The sequence below is a fragment of the Phaenicophaeus curvirostris genome, unplaced genomic scaffold (genome assembly GCF_032191515.1).
Source record: "Phaenicophaeus curvirostris isolate KB17595 unplaced genomic scaffold, BPBGC_Pcur_1.0 scaffold_55, whole genome shotgun sequence".
Lineage (NCBI taxonomy): Eukaryota > Metazoa > Chordata > Aves > Cuculiformes > Cuculidae > Phaenicophaeus > Phaenicophaeus curvirostris.
Window position 1 is genome coordinate 1261822 of NW_027206677.1, and position 24819 is coordinate 1286640.

Below are 24819 nucleotides of genomic sequence, written 5' to 3' on the forward strand. Positions count from 1 at the left end.
CCATAGTACCCCATAGCCCCCTATAGCCCCCCCATAGCCCCCCCAGCACCCCCAATCTGCCCCATAGCCCCCTATAGCCCCCCCAATCTGCCCCATAGCCCCCTACAGCCCCCCCAATCTGCCCCATAGCCCCCTATAGCCCCCCCAATCTGCCCCATAGCCCCCCATAGCTGCCCCATAGCCCCCCCAGCACCCCCCAACCTGCCCCATAGCCCCCCATAGCCCCCCCATAGCCCCCACAGCTGCCCCATAACCCCCATAGCTGCCGCATAGCCCCCCATAATCCCCCATAGGTGCCCCATAACCCCTCATAGGTGCCCCATAACCCCCACAGGTGCCCTATAACCCCCCATAATCCCCCATAGGTGCCCTATAACCCCCCATAGGTGCCCCATAACCCCCATAGCCACCCCATAACCCCCCATAAGTGCCCTATAACCCCCCATAGGTGCCCCATAACCCCCCATAGGTGCCCCATAGCCCCCCATAGCTGCCCCATAGCCCCCCATAGGTGCCCTATAACCCCCCATAGGTGCCCCATAACGCCCATAGCTGCCCCATAACCCCCCATAGCCCCCCATAGGTGCCCAATAGCCCCCCATAGGTGCCCCATAGCCCCCCATAGCCACCCCATAGCCCCCCATAGGTGCCCTATAACCCCCCATAGGTGCCCCATATCACCCCATAGGTGCCCCATAACCCCCCATAATCCCCCATAGGTGCCCTATAACCCCCCATAGGTGCCCCATAACCCCCATAGCCCCCCATAACCCCCCATAAGTGCCCTATAACCCCCCATAGGTGCCCCATAACCCCCCATAGGTGCCCCATAGCCCCCCATAGCTGCCCTATAACCCCCCATAGGTGCCCTATAACCCCCCATAGGTGCCCCATAACGCCCATAGCTGCCCCATAACCCCCCATAGCCCCCCATAGGTGCCCAATAGCCCCCCATAGGTGCCCCATAGCCCCCCATAGCCACCCCATAGCCCCCCATAGGTGCCCTATAACCCCCCATAGGTGCCCCATATCACCCCATAGGTGCCCCATAACCACCCATAATCCCCCATAGGTGCCCTATAACCCCCCATAGGTGCCCCATAACCCCCATAGCCACCCCATAACCCCCCATAAGTGCCCTATAACCCCCCATAGGTGCCCCATAACCCCCCATAGGTGCCCCATAGCCCCCCATAACCCCCCATAGGTGCCCTATAACCCCCCATAGGTGCCCCATAACCCCCATAGCTGCCCCATAGCCCCCCATAACCCCCCATAGGTGCTCTATAACCCCCCATAGGTGCCCCATAACCCCCCATAGCTGCCCCATAACCCCCCATAACCCCCCATAGGTGCCCTATAACCCCCCATAGGTGCCCCATAACCCCCCATAGCTGCCCCATAGCCCCCCATAACCCCCCATAGGTGCCCTATAACCCCCCATAGGTGCCCCATAACCCCCATAGCCACCCCATAACCCCCCATAAGTGCCCTATAACCCCCCATAGGTGCCCCATAACCCCCATAGCCACCCCATAGCCGCCCATAACCCCCCACAGGTGCCCTATAACTCCCCATATCACCCCATAGGTGCCCCATAATCCCCCATAGGTGCCCCATAACCCCCCATAACCCCCCATAGGTGCCCTATAACACCCCATAGCTGCCCCATAACCCCCCATAGGTGCCCCATAACCCCCTATAATCCCCCATAGGTGCCCTATAACCCCCCATAGGTGCCCCAGAACCCCCCATAGCTGCCCCATAGCCCCCCATAAGTGCCCCATAACCCCCCATAATCCCCCATAGGTGCCCTATAACCCCCCATAGCCCCCCCATAACCCCCCAATAGCCCCCCATAGCCCCCCCATAACCAGCCAATAGCCCCCCATAGGTGCCCCATAGCCCCCCATAACCCCCCCTAGCCCCCCCATAACCCCCCAATAGCCCCCCATAGGTGCCCCATAGCCCCCCATAACCCCCCATAGGTGCCCCATATCACCCCATAACCCCCCACAGATGCCCCATAGCCCCCCATAGGTGCCCCATAGCCCCCCATATCACCCCATAGCCCCCCACAGATGCCCCATAGCCCCCCATAGGTGCCCCATAGACCCCCATATCACCCCATAGCCCCCCATATCACCCCATAACCCCCCACAGATGCCCCATAGCCCCCCATAGGTGCCCCATAGCCCCCCATATCACCCCATAGCCCCCCACAGATGCCCCATAGCCCCCCATAGGTGCCCCATAGCCCCCCATATCACCCCATAGCCCCCCATATCCCCCCGTAACGCCCCCCCCCCCAGCCCCCCAGGCGCTCACCGCGGGCTGCGAGTCGCGCCCCCAGGTCGTGGGCGCGGCGCTGAGCCCCCTCGAGGCCCTCGACGAGGCGGGCGACGGCGCGGGGGGCGAAGGCCAAAGTGGGGCGCAGGCGCAGCTCGCCGGCCTCCCCCTCGCCGTGGGTCAGCGCCGCCACCAGGGACCCCGCCGCGCCCCCCAGGCGGCCCCCGACACCGGGGACCCAGGGCTCTGGGGGGGACGGGGGGGACGGGTTAGAGGGAGAGGCCCTAGAGACCCTATAGAGACCCTAGAGACCCTATAGAGACGCCATAGACCCATAGAGACCCATAGGGACCCACAGAGACCCCATAGAGACCCCACAGAGACCCCACAGAGACCCCACAGAGACCCCCCAGAGACCCCCCAGAGACCCCCCAGAGACCCACAGAGACCCCATAGAGACCCCACAGAGACCCCATACAGACCCCACAGAGACCCCACAGAGACCCCACAGAGACCCCATAGAGACCCCACAGAGACCCCACAGAGACCCCACAGAGACCCCACAGAGACCCCACAGAGACCCCATAGAGACCCCACAGAGACCCCACAGAGACCCCACAGAGACCCCACAGACCCCACAGAGACCCCACAGAGACCCCACAGAGACCCCACAGACCCCACAGAGACCCCACAGAGACCCCATAGAGACCCCATAGAGACCCCACAGAGACCCCACAGAGACCCCATAGACCCCATAGAGACCCCACAGAGACCCCATAGAGACCCCATAGAGACCCCACAGAGACCCCATAGAGACCCCATAGAGACCCCATAGAGACCCCATAGAGACCCCACAGAGACCCCATAGACCCCACAGAGACCCCACAGAGACCCCACAGACCCCACAGAGACCCCATAGAGACCCCATAGAGACCCCATAGAGACCCCATAGAGACCCCACAGAGACCCACAGAGACCCCATAGAGACCCCATAGAGACCCCACAGACCCCACAGAGACCCCATAGAGACCCCATAGAGACCCCACAGAGACCCCACAGAGACCCCACAGACCCCACAGAGACCCCACAGAGACCCCATAGAGACCCCACAGAGACCCCACAGAGACCCCACAGAGACCCCACAGAGACCCTATAGAGACCCCATAGAGACCCATAGAGACCCCACAGAGACCCCACAGACCCCATAGAGACCCCACAGAGACCCCATAGAGACCCCATAGACCCCACAGAGACCCCACAGAGACCCCACAGAGACCCCATAGAGACCCCACAGACCCCATAGAGACCCCACAGACCCCACAGAGACCCCACAGACCCCATAGAGACCCCACAGACCCCACAGAGACCCCATAGAGACCCCATAGAGACCCCACAGAGACCCCACAGAGACCCCATAGAGACCCCACAGAGACCCCACAGAGACCCCATAGACCCCATAGAGACCTCATAGAGACCCCACAGAGACCCCACAGACCCCACAGAGACCCCACAGAGACCCCATAGAGACCCCACAGACCCCATAGAGACCCCACAGAGACCCCATAGAGACCCCACAGAGACCCCATAGAGACCCCATAGACCCCACAGAGACCCCATAGAGACCCCACAGAGACCCCATAGAGACCCCATAGACCCCACAGAGACCCCACAGAGACCCCACAGAGACCCCACAGACCCCATAGAGACCCCACAGAGACCCCATAGAGACCCCACAGAGACCCCACAGAGACCCCACAGAGACCCCACAGAGACCCCATAGACCCCATAGAGACCTCATAGAGACCCCACAGAGACCCCACAGACCCCACAGAGACCCCACAGAGACCCCATAGAGACCCCACAGACCCCATAGAGACCCCACAGAGACCCCATAGAGACCCCACAGAGACCCCATAGAGACCCCATAGACCCCACAGAGACCCCATAGAGACCCCACAGAGACCCCATAGAGACCCCATAGACCCCACAGAGACCCCACAGAGACCCCACAGAGACCCCACAGACCCCATAGAGACCCCACAGAGACCCCATAGAGACCCCACAGAGACCCCACAGAGACCCCACAGAGACCCCACAGAGACCCCATAGACCCCATAGAGACCTCATAGAGACCCCACAGAGACCCCACAGAGACCCCATAGAGACCCCACAGAGACCCCACAGAGACCTATAGAGACCCCATAGAGACCCCACAGAGACCCCACAGAGACCCCACAGACCCCACAGACCCCACAGAGACCCCACAGAGACCCCATAGACCCCATAGAGACCCCATAGAGACCCCACAGACCCCATAGAGACCCCACAGAGACCCCACAGAGACCCCACAGACCCCATAGAGACCCCACAGAGACCCCACAGACCCCATAGAGACCCCACAGAGACCCCACAGAGACCCCACAGACCCCACAGAGACCTCATAGAGACCCCATAGAGACCCCATAGAGACCCCACAGAGACCCCACAGAGACCCCACAAAGACCCTATAGAGACCCATAGAGACCCCACAGAGACCCCACAGAGACCCCACAAAGACCCTATAGAGACCCATAGAGACCCCACAGAGACCCTATAGAGACCCCACAGAGACCCCACAGAGACCCATAGAGACCCCACAGAGACCCCACAGAGACCCCACAGAGACCCCATAGAGACCCCACAGAGACCCCACAGACCCCATAGAGACCCCACAGAGACCCCATAGAGACCCCATAGAGACCCCATAGAGACCCCACAGAGACCCATAGAGACCCCATAGAGACCCCACAGAGACCCCACAGACCCCATAGAGACCCCATAGAGACCCCATAGAGACCCCATAGGGACTCCATAGACCCCATAGAGACCCATAAGTGCCCCATAGATCCCATAGCGACCCCCAAGCGCCCCCCAAAACCGCCCCTCAGCCCCCTAAGTGCCCCCCCAGCTCCCTCTCACCCCTCCGATCGGTCCCCTCGACGTCCCCGAGCGGGTCGGGGGGGATCTCGGGCCCCTCGGGTCGGGGTTCGGGGGGTTCCCCGGGGCGAGAAGGGGCCAGGGGAGCCCCCCCGTCACCCTCGTAGCGACGCAGCAGAGCCTGCACCTCCGCATCCAGCTGGGGGGGGGGGAAAGGGGGGGTCAGAGCACCCCAAAAAACAAAGATGGGGGGTTTGGGGGGGGCCTGAGGGGTTTAGGGGGGCATCGGAGGGGTTGGGGGGGGCCGTGAGGGGTATTTAGGGGGGCCTTGAGGGGTTTAGGGGGGCATCGGAGGGGTTGGGGGGGGCCTGAGGGGTATTTAGGGGGGCCTTGAGGGGTTTAGGGGAGCATTGGAGGGTTAAGGGGGGCCCTGAGGGGTATTTAGGGGGGCCTTGAGGGGTTTAGGGGGGCATCGGAGGGGTTGGGGGGGGCCGTGAGGGGTATTTAGGGGGGCCTTGAGGGGTTTAGGGGGGCATCGGAGGGGTTGGGGGGGGCCTGAGGGGTATTTAGGGGGGCCTTGAGGGGTTTAGGGGGGCATCGGAGGGGTTAGGGGGGGCCCTGAGGGGTATTTAGGGGGGCCTTGAGGGGTTTAGGGGGGCATCGGAGGGGTTGGGGGGGCCCTGAGGGGTATTTAGGGGGGCCTTGAGGGGTTTAGGGGGGCATCGGAGGGGTTGGGGGGGGCCGTGAGGGGTATTTAGGGGGGCCTTGAGGGGTTTAGGGGGGCATCAGAGGGGTTGGGGGGGGCCTGAGGGGTATTTAGGGGGGCCTTGAGGGGTTTAGGGGGACATCAGAGGGGTTGGGGGGGGCCTGAGGGGTATTTAGGGGGGCCTTGAGGGGTTTAGGGGAGCATTGGAGGGGTTAAGGGGGGCCCTGAGGGGTATTTAGGGGGGCCTTGAGGGGTTTAGGGGGGCATCAGAGGGGTTGGGGGGGGCCCTCAGGGGTATTTGGGGGGCTTTGAAGGGGTTTTGGGGCACCTTGAGGGGTTTGGGGGGGGTCCTGGGGTGATTCAGGGGGGGTGAGGGGGTCATGGGGGGATTTGGGGGGAGCTTTGAGGGGTTTGGGGGGGCTTTGAGAGGGTTTAGAGGGGATCTGGGGGGGCCTTGAGGGGGTTTTGGGGGTCATGGGGGGATTTAGGGGGGCTCTGAGGGGTTTGGGGGGGCATTAGAGTGATTTGGGGGGTCCTCGAGGGGGCCATGGGGGTATCTGGGAGGCTTTGAAGGGTTTCGGGGTACCCGGAAAAGATTTTTGGGTGTCTGAAAGAGATTTTGGGGTGTCCAAAGAAGATTTTGGGTGCTTGAAGGAGATTTTTGGGTGCCTGGAGGAGATTTTGAGGTGCCCAGAGGAGATTTTGGGGTGCCAAGAGGAGATTTTGGGTACCCAGAGGAGATTTTGAGGTGCCCAGAGGAGATTTTGGGGTGCCCAGAGGAGATTTTGGGGTGTCTGAAGGAGATTTTGAGGTGCCCAGAGAAGATTTTAGGTACTTGAAGGAGATTTTGAGGTGCCTAGAGGAAATTTTGGGGTGCTTGAAGGAGATTTTGGGGTGCCCAGAGAAGATTTTGGGGTGTCCAGAGGAGATTTTAGGTGCCCGGAGGGGATTTTGAGGTGCCCAGAGGAGATTTTGAGGTGCCCAGAGAAGATTTTAGGTACTTGAAGGAGATTTTGAGGTGCCCAGAGGAAATTTTTGGGTGCTTGAAGGAGATTTTGGGGTGCCCAGAGGAGATTCTGGGGTGTCCAGAGGAGATTTTTGGTGCCCGGAGGGTATTTTGGGGTGCCCAGAGGAGATTCTGGGTGCCCAGAGGAGATTTTGAGCTGCCTGGAGAGGATTTTTAGGTGCCTGAAGGAGGATTTTGGGTGCCCAGAGGAGATTTTGGGGTGCCCAGAGGAGATTTTAGGTACTTGAAGGAGATTTTGAGGTGCCCAGAGGAGATTTTGGGGTGCCCGGAGGAGATTTTGGCGTGCCCGGAGGAGATTTTTGGGGTATCCAGTGGACATTTTGGGTGCCTGAAGGAGATTTTGAGGTGTCCCGAGGAGATTTTGGGTGCCCAGAGAAGGTTTTGGGGTGTCCAGAGGAAATTTTGAGTGCTAGAAGGAGATTTTGAAGTGCCCAGAGAAGATTTTGGGGCGCTTGAAGGAGATTTTGGGGTGCCCGGAGAGGATTTTTAGGTGCCCGGAGAGGATTTTGGGGTGCCCGGAGAGGATTTTAGGTGCCTGGGGAGGATTTTCAGGTGCCTGGAGGAGATTTTGGGGTGCCCAGAGATGATTTTGGGGTGCCCAGAGGAGATTTTGGGGTGCCCAGAGGAGATTTTTGGGTGCCCAGAGGAAATTTTAGGTGCCCAGAGGAGATTTTGAGGTGCCCAGAGGAGATTTTGGGTGCTTGAACGAGATTTTGAGGTGCCAAGAGGAGATTTTGAGGTGCCAAGAGGAGATTTTGGGGTGCCCAGAGGAGATTTTGGGGTGCCTGGAGAGGAATTTTGGGTGCCCGAAGGAGGATTTTGGGTGCCTGGGGAGAATTTTTAGGTGCCCGGAGAAGACTTTGGGTGCCTAGACGAGATTTTGGGGTGTCCAGAGGAGATTTTTGGGTGCCTGGAGGAGATTTTAAGGTGCCCAGAGGAGATTTTAGGTGCCTGGGGAGGATTTTTAGGTGCCTGGAGGAGATTTTGGGGTGCATGGAGGAGATTTTAGGTGCCTGAAGATGATTTTTTAGGGGACTGGGGAAGATTTTGGGTGCTCAGAGGAGATTTTAGCTGCTTGGAGAGGATTTGGGGGGGCCGGGAGGAGATTTTGAGCGCCCGGAGGAGGTTTTCGGGTGCCCAGAGAAGATTTTAGCTGCTTAGAGAGGATTTTGGGGTGCTGGGAGGACATTTTGGGGTGCCCGGAGGAGATTTTGAGTGCCTGGAGAAGGTTTTGGGGTGCCTGAAGGAGATTTTTAGGGGCCTGGAGGAGTTTTTGGCTGCCCAAAGTAAATTTTGGGGTGCCAAGAGGAGGTTTTGGGTGCCCGGAGAGGATTTTGAGGTGCCTGAAGGAGGATTTTGAGGTGCCCAGAGAAGATTTTTGGGTGCCCAGAGAAGATTTTGGGTGCTTAAATGAGATTTTGAGGTGCCCAGAGGGGATTTTGAGGTGCCCGGAGGAGATTTTGGGGAGCCCGGAGAAGATTTTGGGTGCTTGAAAGAGATTTTGAGGTGCCAAGAGGAGATTTTGGGGTGCCCAGAGGAGATTTTGGGGTGCCCAGAGGAGATTTTTGGGTGCCTGAAGGAGATTTTGAGGTGCCCGGAGGAGATTTTGGGTGCTTGAAGGAAATTTTGAGGTGCCCAGAGGAGATTTTGAGGTGCCTGGGGAGGACTTTTAGGTGCCTGGAGAAGACTTTGGGTGCCTAGACGAGATTTTGGGGTGTCCAGAGGAGATTTTGAGGTGCCTGGGGAGGACTTTTAGGTGCCTGGAGAAGACTTTGGGTGCCTAGACGAGATTTTGGGGTGTCCAGAGGAGATTTTGGGGTGCCCGGAGGAGATTTTAAGGTGCCCAGAGGAGATTTTAGGTGCCTGGGGAGGATTTTTAGACGCCTGGAGGAGATTCTGGGGTGCATGGAGGAGATTTTGGGGTGCACGGACGAGATTTTAGGTGCCTGAAGATGATTTTTTAGGGGACTGGGGAAGATTTTGGGTGCTCGGAGGAGATTTTAGCTGCTTGGAGAGGATTTTGGGGGGGCCGGGAGGAGATTTTGAGCGCCCGGAGGAGGTTTTCGGGTGCCCAGAGAAGATTTTAGCTGCTTAGAGAGGATTTTGGGGCGCTGGGAGGACATTTTGAGGTGCCCGGAGGAGATTTTGAGCACCTGGAGAAGGTTTCTGAGTGTCTGAAGGAGATTTTTATGTGCCTGGAGAAGATTTTGGGGTGCCCAGACGAGAGTTTGGGGTGCCCAGAGGAGATTTTGGGGCGCCCAGAAAGAAGTTTTAGGTGCCCAGAGAGGATTTTTAAGGGTCTGGAGAGAATTTTTGGGTGCCTGGGGAGGATTTTTAGGTGCCTGGAGGAGATTTTGGGGTGCCCCGAGGAGATTTTAGCTGCTTGGAGACGATTTTGGGTAGCATGGAAGAAATTTTGAGGTGCCCAGAGGAGATTTTGAGGGGCCCAGAAGAGATTTCGAGTTCTTGAAGAAGATTTTGAAGTGCCCAGAGAAGATTTTGGGGTGCCCGGAGAAGATTTCGGGGTGCTTGAAGGAGATTCTATGGTGCCCAGAGGAGATTTTTGGGTGCCCAGAGAAGATTTTAGGTGCCCGGGGAGTATTTTTAGGTGCCTGGAGAAGATTTTCGGCTGCCTAGAAGAGATTTTGGGGTGCCCAGAGGAGATTTTGGGGTGTCCAGAGCAGATTTTAGGGGCCTGGGGAGGATTTTTAGGTGCCTGGGGAGGATTTTGGGGTGCCCAGAGAAGATTTCGGGGTGCCCAGAGGAGATTTCGGGGTGCTTGAAGGAAATTTTAGGTGCCCAGAGGAGATTTTGAGGTGCCCAGAGGAGATTTTGAGGTGCCCAGAGGAGATTTTAGGTGCCTGGGGAGGATTTTTAGGCGCCTGGAGGAGATTTTGGGGTGCATGGAGGAGATTTTAGGTGCCTTGGGAGGATTTTTAGGTGCCCGGAGAAGACTTTGGGTGCCTAGACGAGATTTTGGGGTGCCCAGAGAAGATTTTGGGGTGCCCAGAGGAGATTTTAGGTGCCTTGGGAGGATTTTTAGACGCCTGGAGAAGATTCTGGGGTGCATGTAGGAGATTTTGGGGTGCATGGAGGAGATTTTAGGTGCCTTGGGAGGATTTTTAGGTGCCCGGAGAAGACTTTGGGTGCCTAGACGAGATTTTGGGGTGCCCAGAGAAGATTTTGGGGTGCCTGGAGGAGATTTTAGGTGCCTTGGGAGGATTTTGAGGTGCTCGGAGAAGATTCTGGGGCGCCTGGAAGAGATTTTGAGTGCCCGGAGTGGATTTGAGGCGCCTGCAGGAGGGTTTTGGGGTGCGTGCCTGTGGTTTTCGGGGTTCCCACCTGGGCCCAGAAGCGGTTGACGAGCAGCAAGGTGGCGTCGTCGGTGGCCTGGCGCTTCTCGAGCTTCTCGATGCGCTCGCGCAGCTCGTCCTCGCACGCCTGCCGCTGCTCCAGCCGCTCCGCCAGCTTCTTGTTCTTGAACTGCAGCACCTTCAGGTCCATCTCCTCCTGCACCGAGCCGAAAATCGGGGGGCCCACGGGTTTGGAGGGGTCCCCAGGGGGTTTCGAAGGGGATTCAGAGGCTTTTGGGGGGAATCCAGGAGTTTTTGGGGGGTTAGAAGGGGTTTTGGGGGGGTTATAAGGGGTTTGGGGGGAGTTATCGGGGGGTTTTGAGGGGAATTCAGAGGTTTTAGGGGGGATTCAGAGGTTTTAGGGGGGTTATTGGGGTGTTTTGAGGGGAATTCAGAGGTTTTAGGGGGGGTCCTCAGGGGTTTTGGGGGGTCCTCAGGGGTTTTGGGGGGTTATAAGGGGTTTTGGGGGGGTTATAAGGGGTTTTGAGGGAGTTATTGGGGGTTTTGAGGGGAATTCAGAGGGTTTTAGGGGGGATTCAGAGGGTTTGGGGGGTCCTCAGGGGTTTGAGGGGGGTTATAAGGGATTTTGGGGGGTTATAAGGGGTTTTGGGGGGGCCCAAGGGGTTTTGAGGGAGTTATTGGGGGGTTTTGAGGGGAATTCAGAGGTTTTAGGGGGGATTCAGAGGGTTTAGGGGGGTCCTCAGGGGTTTGAGAGGGGTTATAAGGGATTTTGGGGGGTTACAAGGGGTTTTGGGGGGGCCCAAGGGGTTTTGAGGGAGTTATCGGGGGGGTTTGAGGGGCATTCAGAGGGTTTTAGGGGGGATTCAGAGGGTTTAGGGGGGGGCCTCAGGGGTTTTGGGGGGTTATAAGGGGTTTGGGGGGGTCCCCAGGGGGTTTCGAAGGGGATTCAGAGGCTTTTGGGGGGAATCCAGGAGTTTTTGGGGGGTTAGAAGGGGTTTTGGGGGGGCTATAAGGGGGTTTGGGGGGGTTATCGGGGGGTTTTGAGGGGAATTCAGAGGGTTTAGGGGGGATTCAGAGGGTTTAGGGGGGGCACCAGGGGGTTTGGGGGAGAATTCAGAAATTTTGGGGGGTTATAAGGGGTTTTGGGGGGTCCTCAGGGGTTTGAGGGGGGTTATAAGGGGTTTTGTGGGGCCCTCAGGGGTTTTGAGGGAGTTATCGGGGGGTTTTGAGGGGAATTCAGAGGGTTTTAGGGGGGATTCAGAGGGTTTAGGGGGGGCACCAGGGGGTTTGGGGGAGAATTCGGAAATTTTGGGGGGTTATAAGGGGTTTTGGGGGGTCCTCAGGGGTTTGAGGGGGGTTATAAGGGGTTTTGGGGGGGTTATCGGGGGGTTTTGAGGGGCATTCAGAGGTTTTTAGGGGGGATTCAGAGGGTTAAGGGGGGGGCACCAGGGGGTTTGGGGGGTTATAAGGGGTTTTGGGGGAGTTATCAGGGGGTTTTGAGGGGAATTCAGAGGTTTTAGGGGGGATTCAGAGAGTTTAGGGGGGGTCCTCAGGGGTTTGAGGGGGGTTATAAGGGATTTTGGGGGGTTATAAGGGGTTTTGGGGGGGCCCAAGGGGTTTTGAGGGAGTTATCGGGGGGTTTTGAGGGGAATTCAGAGGTTTTAGGGGGGATTCAGAGGTTTTAGGGGGGGTTCTCAGGGGTTTTGGGGGGTTATAAGGGATTTTGGGGGGTTATAAGGGGTTTTGGGGGGGCCCAAGGGGTTTTCAGGGAGTTATCGGGGGGTTTTGAGGGGAATTCAAAGAGTTTTAGGGGGGATTCAGAGGGTTTAGGGGGGGTCCTCAGGGGTTTGAAGGGGGTTATAAGGGATTTTGGGGGGTCCTCAGGGGTTTTGAGGGGCATTCAGAGGCTTCTGGGGGGAATCCAGAAGTTTTTGGGGGGTTAGAAGGGGTTTTGGGGGGTTATAAGGGGTTTTGAGGAGTTATCGGGGGGTTTTGAGGGGAATTCAGAGGGTTTAGGGGGGATTCAGAGGTTTTAGGGGGGTTATTGGGGTGTTTTGAGGGGAATTCAGAAGTTTTAGGGGGGGTCCTCAGGGGTTTTGGGGGGTTATAAGGGGTTTTGGGGGGCCCTCAGGGGTTTTGAGGGAGTTATCGGGGGGTTTTGAGGGGAATTCAGAGGTTTTAGGGGGGATTCAGAGGTTTTAGGGGGGGTCCTCAGGGGTTTTGGGGGGTTATAAGGGGTTTGGGGGGGTCCCCAGGGGGTTTCGAAGCGGATTCAGAGGCTTTTGGGGGGAATCCAGAAGTTTTTGGGGGGTTAGAAGGGCTTTTGGGGGGGTTATAAGGGGTTTGGGGGGAGTTATCGGGGGGTTTTGAGGGGAATTCAGAGGTTTTAGGGGGGATTCAGAGGGTTTAGGGGGGGTCCTCAGGGGTTTTGGGGGGTTATAAGGGGTTTGGGGGGGTCCCCAGGGGGTTTCGAAGCGGATTCAGAGGCTTTTGGGGGGAATCCAGAAGTTTTTGGGGGGTTAGAAGGGGTTTTGGGGGGTTATAAGGGGGTTGGGGGAGTTATCGGGGGGTTTTGAGGGGAATTCAGAGGGTTTTAGGGGGGATTCAGAGGTTTTAGGGGGGGTCCTCAGGGGTTTTGGGGGGTTATAAGGGGTTTGGGGGGGTCCCCAGGGGGTTTCGAAGGGGGTTCAGAGGCTTTTGGGGGGAATCCAGAAGTTTTTGGGGGGTTAGAAGGGGTTTTGGGGGGTTATAAGGGCTTTGGGGGAGTTATCGGGGGGTTTTGAGGGGCATTCAGAGGTTTTAGGGGGGATTCAGAGGGCTTAGGGGGGTCCTCAGGGGTTTGAGAGGCGTTATAAGGGATTTTGGGGGGTTATAAGGGGTTTTGGGGGGTCATAAGGGGTTTTGAGGGAGTTATCGGGGGGTTTTGAGGGGAATTCAGAGGGTTTTAGGGGGGATTCAGAGGGTTTAGGGGGGGCACCAGGGGGTTTGGGGGAGGATTCATAAGTTTTGGGGGGTTATAAGGGGTTTTGGGGGGGCCCAAGGGGTTTTGAGGGGAATTCAGAGGGTTTTAGGGGGGATTCAGAGGGTTTAGGGGGGGTCCTCAGGGGGTTTGGGGGAGAATTCAGAAATTTTGGGGGGTTATAAGGGGTTTTGGGGGGTCCTCAGGGGTTTTGAAGGGAATTCAGAGGTTTTTAGGGGGGAATTCAGAAGTTTTGGGGGGGCACCAAGGGGTTTGGGGGGTCCTCAGGGATTCTGGGGGGGTTATAAGGGGTTCTGGGGGAGTTATCAGGGGGTTTTGAGAGGGATTCAAAGGTTTTGGGGGTCCTCAAGGGTTTTAGGGGGGTCCCCAGAGGTTTTGGGGGGTTATAAGGGATTTGGGGGGCGTTATCAGGGGGTTTTGAGGGGGACTCAAAGGGTTTGGGGGGGTTCTCAGGGGTTTGGGAGGGCTCCAAGGGGTTTTTGGGGGGCTCCAAAGGTTTTGGGGGGGTCCTCAGGGTTTTTTGGGGGGGGATTCAGGGGTTTTAGGGGGGTTCCCAGGGGTTCTGGGGAGATCCCAATGGCCTTGGGGGATTCAGAAGTTTTTGGGGGGGTTACCAGGGGTTTTGGGGGGGATTCACGGGGGTCCCAAGACGTTTTGGGGGGAGAATTCAGAGGTTTTTGGGGGATTCAGGGGGTTTTGGGGGGTTATAAGGGATTTTCAGGGGTTATCAGAGGTTTTTGGGGGGGAGTCAAAGATTTTGGGGGGGTTCTCAGGAGTTTGGGAGGAATCTAAGGGGTTTTGGGGGGGATTCAAAGGTTTTGAGGGGGTCCTCAGGGTTTTTTTGGGGGGATTCAGGGGTTTTAGGGGGGTTCCCAGAGGTTCTGGGGAGATCCCAATGGCCTTGGGGGATTCAGAAGTTTTTGGGGGGGTGACCAGGGGTTTTGGGGGGGATTCAGGGGGGTCCCAAGAGGTTTTGGGGGGAGAATTCAGAGGTTTTTGGGGGATTCAGGGGGTTTTGGGGGGTTATAAGGGGTTTTGGGGGGTTATCAGGGGTTTTTGGGGGGGATTCAAAGGTTTTGGGGGGGGTCCTCAGGGGTTTTGGGGGGTTCCCAGGGGTTCTGGGGAGATCCCAGTGGCCTTGGGGGGATTCAGAGGTTTTTGGGGGGATTCAGGGGTTTCAGGGGGTCCCAAGGGGTTTTTGGGGGGGATTCAGGGGTTTTGGGGGGTCCCAAAGGGTTTTTGGGGGGGTTACCAGAGATTTTGGGGGGACTCATAGCTTTTTGGGGGGGATTTAGAGGTTTTGGAGGAATTCCCATGGGGTTCTGGGAGGCCCCTCCCATTTTTGGGGTCCCCCCTCCCCATTTTGGGGTCCCCCCTCCCCATTTCCAGGGTGTTTCCCTCCATTTTGGGGTCCCCCCTCCCCATTTTTGAGGTCCCCCTCCCAATTTTCAGGGTGTCCCCCCCCATTTAGGGTCCCCCTCCCCATTTTGGGGTCCCCCTCCCCATTTCCAGGGTGTTTCCCTCCCATTTTGGGGTCCCCCTCCCCATTTTCAGGGTGTTTCCCTCCCATTTTGGGGTCCCCCCTCACCATTTCGGGGTCCCGCTCCCCATTTCCAGGGTGTTTCCCTCCCATTTTAGGGTCCCCCTCCCCATTTTGAGGGCGTTCCCCTCCCCATTTTGAGGGCGTTCCCCTCCCATTTTGGGGTCCCCCTCCCCATTTTTGGGGTCCCCCCTCCCCATTTCCAGGGTGTTTCCCTCCCATTTTGGGGTCCCCCTCCCCATTTTGGGGTCCCTCCTCCCCATTTCCAGGGTGTCCCCCCCCATTTAGGGTCCCCCTCCCCATTTTCAGGGTGTTTCCCTCCCATTTTGGGGTCCCCCTCCCCATTTTGTGTCCCCCCTCCCCATTTTGTGTCCCCCCTCCCCATTTTTGGGGTCCCCCCTCCCCATTTCCAGGGTGTTTCCCTCCCATTTTGGGGTCCCCCTCCCCATTTTGGGGTCCCTCCTCCCCATTTCCAGGGTGTCCCCCCCCATTTAGGGTCCCCCTCCCCATTTCCAGGGTGTTTCCCTCCCATTTTGGGGTCCCCCTCCCCATTTTGGGGTCCCTCCTCCCCATTTCCAGGGTGTCCCCCCCCATTTAGGGTCCCCCTCCCCATTTTCAGGGTGTTTCCCTCCCATTTTGGGGTCCCCCTCCCCATTTTGTGTCCCCCCTCCCCATTTTGTGTCCCCCCTCCCCATTTTTGGGGTCCCCCCTCCCCATTTCCAGGGTGTTTCCCTCCCATTTTGGGGTCCCCCTCCCCATTTTGGGGTCCCTCCTCCCCATTTCCAGGGTGTCCCCCCCCATTTAGGGTCCCCCTCCCCATTTCCAGGGTGTTTCCCTCCCATTTTGGGGTCCCCCTCCCCATTTTTGGGGTGTCCCCCCCCCATTTTCAGGGTCCCCCCTCTCCATTTCGGGGTCCCCCTCCCCATTTCGGGGTCCCCCTCCCCATTTTTGGGGTCCCCCCTCCCCATTTTCAGGGTGTTTCCCTCCCATTTTTGGGGTCCCCCTCCCCATTTTCAGGGTGTCCCCCCCCATTTAGGGTCCCCCCTCCCCATTTTAGGGTCCCCCCTCCCCATTTGGGGTCCCCCTCCCCATTTTTGAGTCCCCCCTCCCCATTTTGGGGTCCCCCCTCCCCATTTCCAGGGTGTTTCCCTCCCATTTTGGGGTCCCCCTCCCCATTTTGGGGTCCTCCTCCCCATTTTCAAGGTGTTTCCCTCCCATTTTGGGGTCCCCCTCCCCATTTTTGGGGTCCCCCTCCCCATTTTCAGGGCGTTCCCCTCCCATTTTGGGTCCCCCCTCCCCATTTCAGGGTCCCCCCCTCCCCATTTTCAGGGTCCCCCCCCATTTTTGTGTCCCCCCTCCCCATTTTTGGGGTGTCCCCCCCCCCATTTTCGGGTCCCCCCTCCCCATTTTTGGGGTCCCTCCCATTTTAGGGTCCCCCCTCCCCATTTTGTGTCCCCCCCTCCCCATTTTGGGGTCCCCCCTCCCCATTTCGGGGTCCCCCCTCCCCATTTTCAGGGTGTTTCCCTCCCATTTTGGGGTCCCCCTCCCCATTTTTGGGGTCCCCCTCCCCATTTTAGGGTCCCCCCTCCCCATTTTTGGGGTCCCTCCCATTTTAGGGTCCCCCCCTCCCCATTTAGTGTCCCCCTCCCCATTTTAGGGTCCCTCCCTCCCCATTTCAGGGTCCCCCTCCCCATTTCGGGGTCCCCCCTCCCCATTTCCAGGGTGTTTCCCTCCCATTTTGGGGTCCCCCCTCCCCATTTTGAGGTCCCCCCTCCCCATTTTCAGGGTGTCCCCCCCCATTTTGTGTCCCCCTTCCCCATTTTTGGGGTCCCCCTTCCCCATTTTTGGGGTCCCCCCTCCCCATTTTGTGTCCCCCCTCCCCATTTTGGGGTCCCCCTCCCCATTTTTAGGGTCCCCCTCCCCATTTCGGGGTCCCCCCCCCCAGTTTCTCACCGTGGAGGAGATGCCCCCCAGGCGCAGGGGCTCGATGAGGGTGGTGGGGGGCTGCTCGGGGCGGGGGGGCCTCTTCTCAGGGGGGCCGCCCCCCCCCTCGCCCGCCCCCCGCTTCAGCCCCGACATCCCTGGGGGGAAACACCGCAGCCTATAGGGGCTATAGGGGGGCTATAGGGGGGGTGGGGGGGCGCTATAGGAGGGCTATAGGGGTGCCGGGGGGGGGGCTATGGGGCTCCATAGGGGGGTACAGGGGGCTCTATAGGGCTCTGGGGGGGCTATGGGGCTCTGGGGGGGGCTATGGGGTCCTACGGGGCTCTAGGGGGGGTCCTATGGGGCTCTAGGGGGGCTCCTATAGGGCTCTATAGGGCTCTGGGGGGGGGCTATGGGGTCCTACGGGGCTCTAGGGGGGGTCCTATGGGGCTCTATAGGGCTCTGGGGGGGGCTATGGGGTCCTACAGGGCTCTAGGGGGGGTCCTATGGGGCTCTAGGGGGGGTCCTACGGGGCTCTATAGGGCTCTAAGGAGGGGGCCATGGGGCTCTAGGGGGTCCTATGGGGCTCTAGGGGGGTCCTATGGGGCTCCATAGGGGGATACAGGGGGCTGGGGGGGGTCTATGAGGCTCTGTGGGGCTCTAGGGGGGTCCTATGGGGCTCCATAGGGGGACACAGGGGGCTGGGGGGGGGGCTATGGGGCTCTAGGGGGGTCCTATGGGGTGCTGGGGGGGTCCTATGGGGGGCTATGGGGCTCTAGGGGGGTCCTATGGGGCTCCATAGGGGGATACAGGGGGCTGGGGGGGGTCTATGAGGCTCTATGGGGCTCTAGGGGGGTCCTATGGGGATCTATAGGGCTCTGGGGGGGCTATGGGGCTCTAGGGGGGTCCTATGGGGTGCTAGGGGGGTCCTATGGGGGGCTAGGGGGCTCTAGGGGGGTCCTATGGGGCTCTAGGGGGGGGTTATGGGGATCATGGGGGCTCTAGGGGAGCCTATGGAGCTCTAGGGGGGTCCTATGGGGCTCCATAGGGGGATACAGGGGGCTGGGGTGGGGGGGGCCATGGTGGTCTAGGGGGGTCCTATGGTGCTCCATAGGGGGATACAGGGGGCTGGGGGGGCGCTATGGGGCTCTAGGGGGGTCATAAGGGGCTCGGGGGGGGGGCTATAGGGCTCCATAGGGGGATACAGGGGGCTGGGGGGGGGCTATGGGGCTCTAGGGGGGTCATAAGGGGCTCGGGGGGGGGCTATAGGGCTCCATAGGGGGATACAGGGGGCTGGGGGGGCGCTATGGGGCTCTAGGGGGGTCATAAGGGGCTCGGGGGGGGGGCTATAGGGCTCCATAGGGGGATACAGGGGGCTGGGGGGGGGCTATGGGGCTCTAGGGGGGTCATAAGGGGCTCGGGGGGGGGCTATAGGGCTCCATAGGGGGATACAGGGGGCTGGGGGGGCGCTATGGGGCTCTAGGGGGGTCATAAGGGGCTCGGGGGGGGGCTATAGGGCTCCATAGGGGGATACAGGGGGCTGGGGGGGGGCTATGGGGCTCTAGGGGGGTCATAAGGGGCTCGGGGGGGGGCTATAGGGCTCCATAGGGGGATACAGGGGGCTGGGGGGGCGCTATGGGGCTCTAGGGGGGTCATAAGGGGCTCGGGGGGGGGCTATAGGGCTCCATAGGGGGATACAGGGGGCTGGGGGGGGGGGCTATGGGGCTCTAGCGGGGGCTATAGGGCTCCATAGGAGGATACAGGGGGCTGGGGGGTCTATGGGGCTCTAGGGGGGGGCTATGGGGCTCTAGGGGGGGTCCTATGGGGCTCTATAGGGCTCGGGGGGGGGGGCTATGGGGCTCTAGGGGGGTCCTATGGGGCTCATGGGGGCTCTAGGGGGGGGGCTATGGGGCTCTATAGGGCTCTAGGGGGGTCCTATGGGGCTCTGGGGGGGGCTCTGGGGCTCTATAGGGCTCGGGGGGTGCTATGGGGCTCTAGGGGGGTCCTATGGGGCTTTAGGGGGGTCCTATGGGGGGGGCTATGGGGCTCTATAGGGCTCGGGGGGGTTATGGGGCTCTAGGGGGGGTCCTATGGGGCTCATGGGGGCTCTAGGGGGAGGCTACGAGAGGTTATAGGGGTGCTATAGGGCTCTATGGAACCGTATGAGAGACCTATAGGGCTCCATGGGGGTCTATAGGGGACTATGGGGCTCACCAGGGGGGCTATGGGGCCCCATAGGGGGCTAGGGGGGTGCTATAGGGGGCTGTGGGGGAGGCTATGGGGCTCAATGGGGGATCTATGGGGGTCTATAGAGATCTACAAGGGATCTATAGGGCTCCATAGGTGGATATAGGGGGCTGGGGAGGGCTATAGGGCTCTAGGGAGGGGCTATGGGGCTCTAAGGGGGGGCTACGAGAAGTTATAGAGATGCTATAGGGACTTATGGAGCTCTATAAGAGATCTATACGACTCCATACAGGTGTACGGGACTCAAGGAGGGGGGTATAGGAGCCTATGGGGCTCAATGTGGGGGCTACGACAAGTTATAGGGGTGCTATAGAGATCTATAGAGCTCTATGAGGGATCTATAGGGCTCCATGGGGGTCTACGGGGCTCGGGGGGGGGGGGCTATAGGAGGCTATGGGGCTCTATGGCGGATCTATAGGGCTCCATAGGGGGGCTAGAGGGGGCTGGGGGGGACTATGGGGCTCTATGGAGCTCTAAGAAGGATCTATAGGGCTCCATAGGGAGCTATAGGGGGGGCTACAGGGGGCTCTGGAAGGGGTCTATGGGGGCTATAAGGGGTTATATAGGGGCGACAGGGATCTATGGGGCTCAATGGGGGGGGCTATAGGGGACAACGGGGCTCAATGGATCCCTATGGGGTCTCTATGGATCCATACGAGTCACTATAGAATCCTTGTAAGTCCCATAAATCTCTATAGATTCCTCTGAACCTCTATAGAGTCTCTATACGTCTCTACAAGGTTCTTACAAGTCCGTATAGATTTCTATGGGTTTTTATGGCTCTCTATAAGACATCTACCAATTCCTATAAATCTCCATGGATCCCTATAGGTCCTCGTAGACCCCTGCGGGTCTCCATGGGGTCTTTATGGGTCCCTATGGATCTCTATGGATCCCCACAGGCGCCTAAGGATCTTTATGATTCTCTGTGAGTCCCTATGGGTCCCTATAGATCTCTATGGACCCCTATGAGGCTCTGTGTGGTCCCTATGGATCTCTATGGGGTCCTTAAGGATCTCTATGGGGTCCTTAAGGATCTCTGTGGCTCGCTGAAAGTCCCTATAGGTTTCCATAGAACCCTGTGGGCCTTTATGGGGTCCTTATGGATTCCTACGAGTCTCTACGGGTCCCCGTGGACCTCTATGGGATCTCTATGGAACCCTATGGGTCCTTAAGGATCCCTATAGGTCACTCCACGCTCTTATAGATCTCTATGGATTTCTATGGGTCACTAAAGAACCCTACGGGTGTCTATAGTGCCCTGTGGGTCTCTACAGAGCCCTTATGGACCCCTATAGGTCTCTATGAGTCCCTATGGGTCACTAAAGCGCCCTATAAGCATCTATAGGCTTCAGTGAGTCTCTATAGGGTCCTTATGGGTTCCTACAGCTCTCTATGGATTCCTATGGGTCACTGAAAAACCCTATAGGTGTCTGTAAGCCCCAGTGGGTCTCTATAAGGTCCCTGTGGGTCCCTACAGCTCTCTATGGATCCCAAGGAGCCCTTATGGATCTCTATGGGGACCTTATGGGTCCCTGTGGGTCTCTATGGACCACTATAAGCACCTATAGGGCCCTTAAGGGCCCTATAGCTCTCTATGGATCCCTATCGATCTCTATGGGATCTTTACGGGTCTCTATGGATCTCTATAGGACCTTTATGAGTCCCTCTAAGTTCCTATGACGTCCTCCTGAGTTCCTATGGATCTCTATAGGTTCCTCTAGATCCCTGTAGGTCCCCATAGATATCTATGGGTCCCCGTAGGCACTTATGTGTCCTTAACGATCCCTATAGGTCCCTATAGGCCTCTATAGGCCCTTGTGGGCCTCTATGGGGCTCTTATGGCTCCCTATGGGTCCGGAGGGGTCCCTATGGCCCCCTGTGTGTCTCTAAGGGCCCCTAGGGCTCCCTATAGGTCTCTAGGGGGTCTCTAGGGGGTCTCTATAGGGGCTCAGCCCCCTCCTCACCCTCCGCCGCCGCCGCTTCCGTCCCCGCCGCGACCGGAACCGGAAACGCGCGTCCCGCCCCGCCCCCCCGGCGTCACGTGACCGCGCCGCGCGACGCCGCGAGGCCCCGCCCCCTTATGCAAATCTCATCGAGGCCACGCCCCCTCGGTTAAGCCGAAGCGGGGAGGGGTGGGGAGCGCTCTTAAAGCGGCAACAGCGACTGCGCTTAAAGGGGCAACGAAGCGGGTGGGGCCCACCGACACTATAGGGACCCCTCCAGCCCCATAGGGACACCTATAAGGACACTCCCCAGCCCCATAGGGACCCCCCCAGCCCCATAGAGACTCCTATAGGGATCCCCCAGCCCCATAGAGAGACCCATAGGGACACCCTCTGCCCCATAGGGACCCCCCCCCAGCCCCATAGAGACATCTATAGGGACCCCTCTGCCCCATAGGGACATCTATAGGGATCCCTCTGCCCCATAGGGACACCTCATGCCCCATAGGGACCCTCCAAGGCCCATAGAGAGACCCATAGGGACCCCCCCCAGCCCCATAGAAACATCTATAGGGACCCCTCTGCCCCATAGGGACACCTCATGCCCCATAGGGACCCTCCAAGCCCCATAGAGAGACCCATAGGGACCCCCCCCAGCCCCATAGAGACATCTATAGGGACCCTTCAGCCCCATAGGGACGCCCCCACTCCACAGGGACCCCCCCCAGCCCTATAGGGACCCCCCCAGCCCCATAGAAACACCTATGTGGACCCCCCCCAGCCCCGTAGGGACCGCCCCCAGCCCTATAGGGACCCCCCAGCCCCATGGAGGCACCTATAGTGACCCCCCCAGCCCCATAGGGACACCCATAGTGACCCCCCCAGCCCTATAGAGACCCATAGAGCCCCCCCAGCCCCATAGAGACACCTGTAGAGACCCCCCCAGCCCCATAGGGATCCCCCAGCCCCACAGAGACACCTATAGGGACACCCCCCCCCCATAGGGATCCCCTAAGCCCCATAAAGACACCTATAGGGGACCCCCCCAGCCCCATAGGAACCCCATAGGGACACCCCTAGCCCCCCAGGGAACCCCCCAGCCCTATAGGAGCGCCCCCCAGCCCCATAGAGAGACCCATAGGGACCCCCCCAACCCTAGAGAGACCCCCCCAGCCCCATAGGGACCCCCCCAACCCCACAGAGAGACCCATAGGGACCCCCCCAACCCTAGAGAGACCCATAGGGACACCCCCAGCCCTAGAGAGACCCCCACAGCCCCATAGGGACCCCCACAGCCCCATAGAGAGACCCCTAGGGAACCCCCCAACCCTAGAGACCCCCCCAGCCCCATAGGGACCCCCCAGCCCCATAGAGAAACCCATACGGACCCCCCATGCCCCATAGGGACCCCCCCAGCCCCATAGAGAGACCCATAGGGACCCCCCCAACCCTAGAGAGACCCCCCCAGCCCCATAGAGACCCCCCCAGCCCCATAGAGAGACCCATAGGGACCCCCCCAACCCTAGAGAGACCCCCCCAGCCCCATAGGGACACCCCGGCCCCATAGAGAGACCCATAGGGACCCCCCCAATCCTAGAGAGACCCCCCCAGCCCCATAGGGACCCCCCAACCCTAGAGAAACCCCCCCAGCCCCATAGAGAGACCCATAGGGACACCCCATGCCCTATAGGGACCCCCCCAGCCCCATAGAGACCCATAGGGACCCCCCCCAACCCCACTGAGACCCCCTAGGACCAGCCCCCCAGCCCCCCCATTTCCTACGGGGTGGGGGGGTCCCTAAACCCTTGGGGGGGGGGGGTCGTCCCCCCAAAGTCTCAACTTTTAACCCTTTATTCACCGCGTTCTCTCTTGGCGCCGCCTGTACATGGGGGGAGGGGGGGCTACAACCACCCCCTCCCCCCTCATAACTACCCCCCCCCCCGCCCCCCCCACCCCCTCCTCCAGCCCCCCAAGTGCCCCCCCCCGGCCTGGCACAAAGCACCCTTGCATAGATCGTGTTGAAAAGGAACCTATTTTACACGGGGCTGTACAGGGGGCGGCGCCCCCGCAATGTACACGGGTAAAAAACGCCCCCCCCCCACCCCTGGCCCCACCCCCACCCCGGCAAGATGGCCGCCGGGGGGCAGCCCCGCAGGGGCAAGATGGCGGCTGGTGGGAGGTGGAGCCGGTCGAGTGACCACAGGAGTCAAAATGGCTGCCGGGGTGGGAGGTCATGAGTCAAGATGGCTGCCAGGGCAGGAGGTCATGAGTCAAGATGGCTGCCAGGTCAGGAGATCATGAGTCAAAATGGCTGCCAGGGCAGGATGTCATGAATCAAGATGGCCGCCGCGGCAGGAGGTCATGAGTCAAGATGGCTGCTGGGGCGGGAAGTGATGAGTCAAGATGGCTTCCGGGACAGGAGGTGATGAGTCAAGACGGCCGCCAGGAGAGTAGGTCATGAGTCAAGATGGCTGCCAGGTCAGAGATCCATTGGAGTCAAGATGGCCGCCAGGGCGGGAGATCATGAGTCAAGATGGCTGCCAGGTCAGGAGGTCATGAATCAAGATGGCCACCAGGAGAGGAGGTCATGAGTCAAGATGGCCACCAGGACAGGAGATCATGAGTCAAGATGGCTGCCAGGTCGGAGGTCCATTGGAGTCAAGATGGCCACTGGGTCAGGAGGTGATGAGTCAAGATGGCTGCCAGGCAGGAGGTCCAACAGAGTCAAGATGGCTGCCAGGGCAGGAGGTCACGAGTCAAGATGGCTGCCAGGCCCAAGGTTCGCTGTAGTGAAGATGGCCGCCGGGTCAGGAGGTCACCAGAGCCAAGATGGCCGCCAGGTGTGATGATCATGAATCAAGATGGCTGCCAAGTAGAAGGTGCACTGGAGTCAAGATGGCTGCACGGTCAGCAGGTCACAGGCATCAAGATGGCCGCCAGGCCAGGTGGTAACAAAGCAAGATGGCTGACAAGGTCCACTGATTCAAGATGGCCGCCAGGTCAGGAGGTCACAGGCATCAAGATGGCCGCCGGGTACGCTGTCCACTAAGGTCAAGATGGCCGCCGGGTCAGAGGGTGATGAACCAAGATGGCCGCCAGGTCAGAGGGTGATGAGCCAAGATGGCCACCAGGTCAGGAGGTCACAAGGGTCAAGGCAGCCATAAAACCAAGATGGCTACCGGGTATGAGGCCCATTGGAGACAAGATGGCTGCCAGGTCACGAGGTCACGAGTCAAGATGGCCGCCAGGTCAGGTGACCTCCGATTCCAAGATGGCGGCCGGCTATGACATCACCAGCCAAGATGGCGGCGGGTTGTGACATCACTGAAACCAAGATGGCCGCGGCCTCTGACGTCATAACTGGCTGGGCGGCCATCTTGGGGTCACGGTGGCCATCTTGGATTAGGTGTCGGCCATCTTGGATTAGGTGTCGGCCATCTTGGGGTCACGGTGGCCATCTTGGATTAGGTGTCGGCCATCTTGGATTAGGTGTCGGCCATCTTGGATTAGGTGTCGGCCATCTTGGGGTCACGGTGGCCATCTTGGATTAGGTGTCGGCCATCTTGGATTAGGTGTCGGCCATCTTGGGGTCACGGTGGCCATCTTGGATTAGGTGTCGGCCATCTTGGATTAGGTGTCGGCCATCTTGGGGTCACGGTGGCCATCTTGGATTAGGTGTCGGCCATCTTGGATTAGGTGTCGGCCATCTTGGGGTCACGGTGGCCATCTTGGATTAGGTGTCAGCCATCTTGGATTAGGTGTCGGCCATCTTGGGGTCACGGTGGCCATCTTGGATTAGGTGTCAGCCATCTTGGATTAGGTGTCGGCCATCTTGGGGTCGATGTCGGCCATCTTGGGTTAGCTGTCAGCCATCTTGGATTAGCTGTCGGCCATCTTGGGGTCGCTGTCGGCCATCTTGGGGTCACGGTGG

The 24819-nt window shown here is 59.3% G+C and overlaps 1 protein-coding gene across 1 annotated transcript in view; it reads right to left on the reverse strand.

The window, feature by feature from the left end:
• RNF40 (ring finger protein 40) overlaps nucleotides 1–20947 on the reverse strand; it is a 61966-nt gene extending 41019 nt beyond the window's left edge. The window contains exons 1-5 of the mRNA XM_069881639.1: nucleotides 20910–20947; nucleotides 16726–16853; nucleotides 10281–10448; nucleotides 5248–5404; nucleotides 2329–2535 (exon numbers count right to left, since the gene is read on the reverse strand). Of these exons, the coding sequence (XP_069737740.1) occupies nucleotides 2329–2535; nucleotides 5248–5404; nucleotides 10281–10448; nucleotides 16726–16851 (658 nt within the window). The 5' untranslated portion in view covers nucleotides 16852–16853; nucleotides 20910–20947. The remainder of the gene's footprint in view (nucleotides 1–2328; nucleotides 2536–5247; nucleotides 5405–10280; nucleotides 10449–16725; nucleotides 16854–20909) is intronic.
• Nucleotides 20948–24819: the final 3872 nt, after the last annotated feature.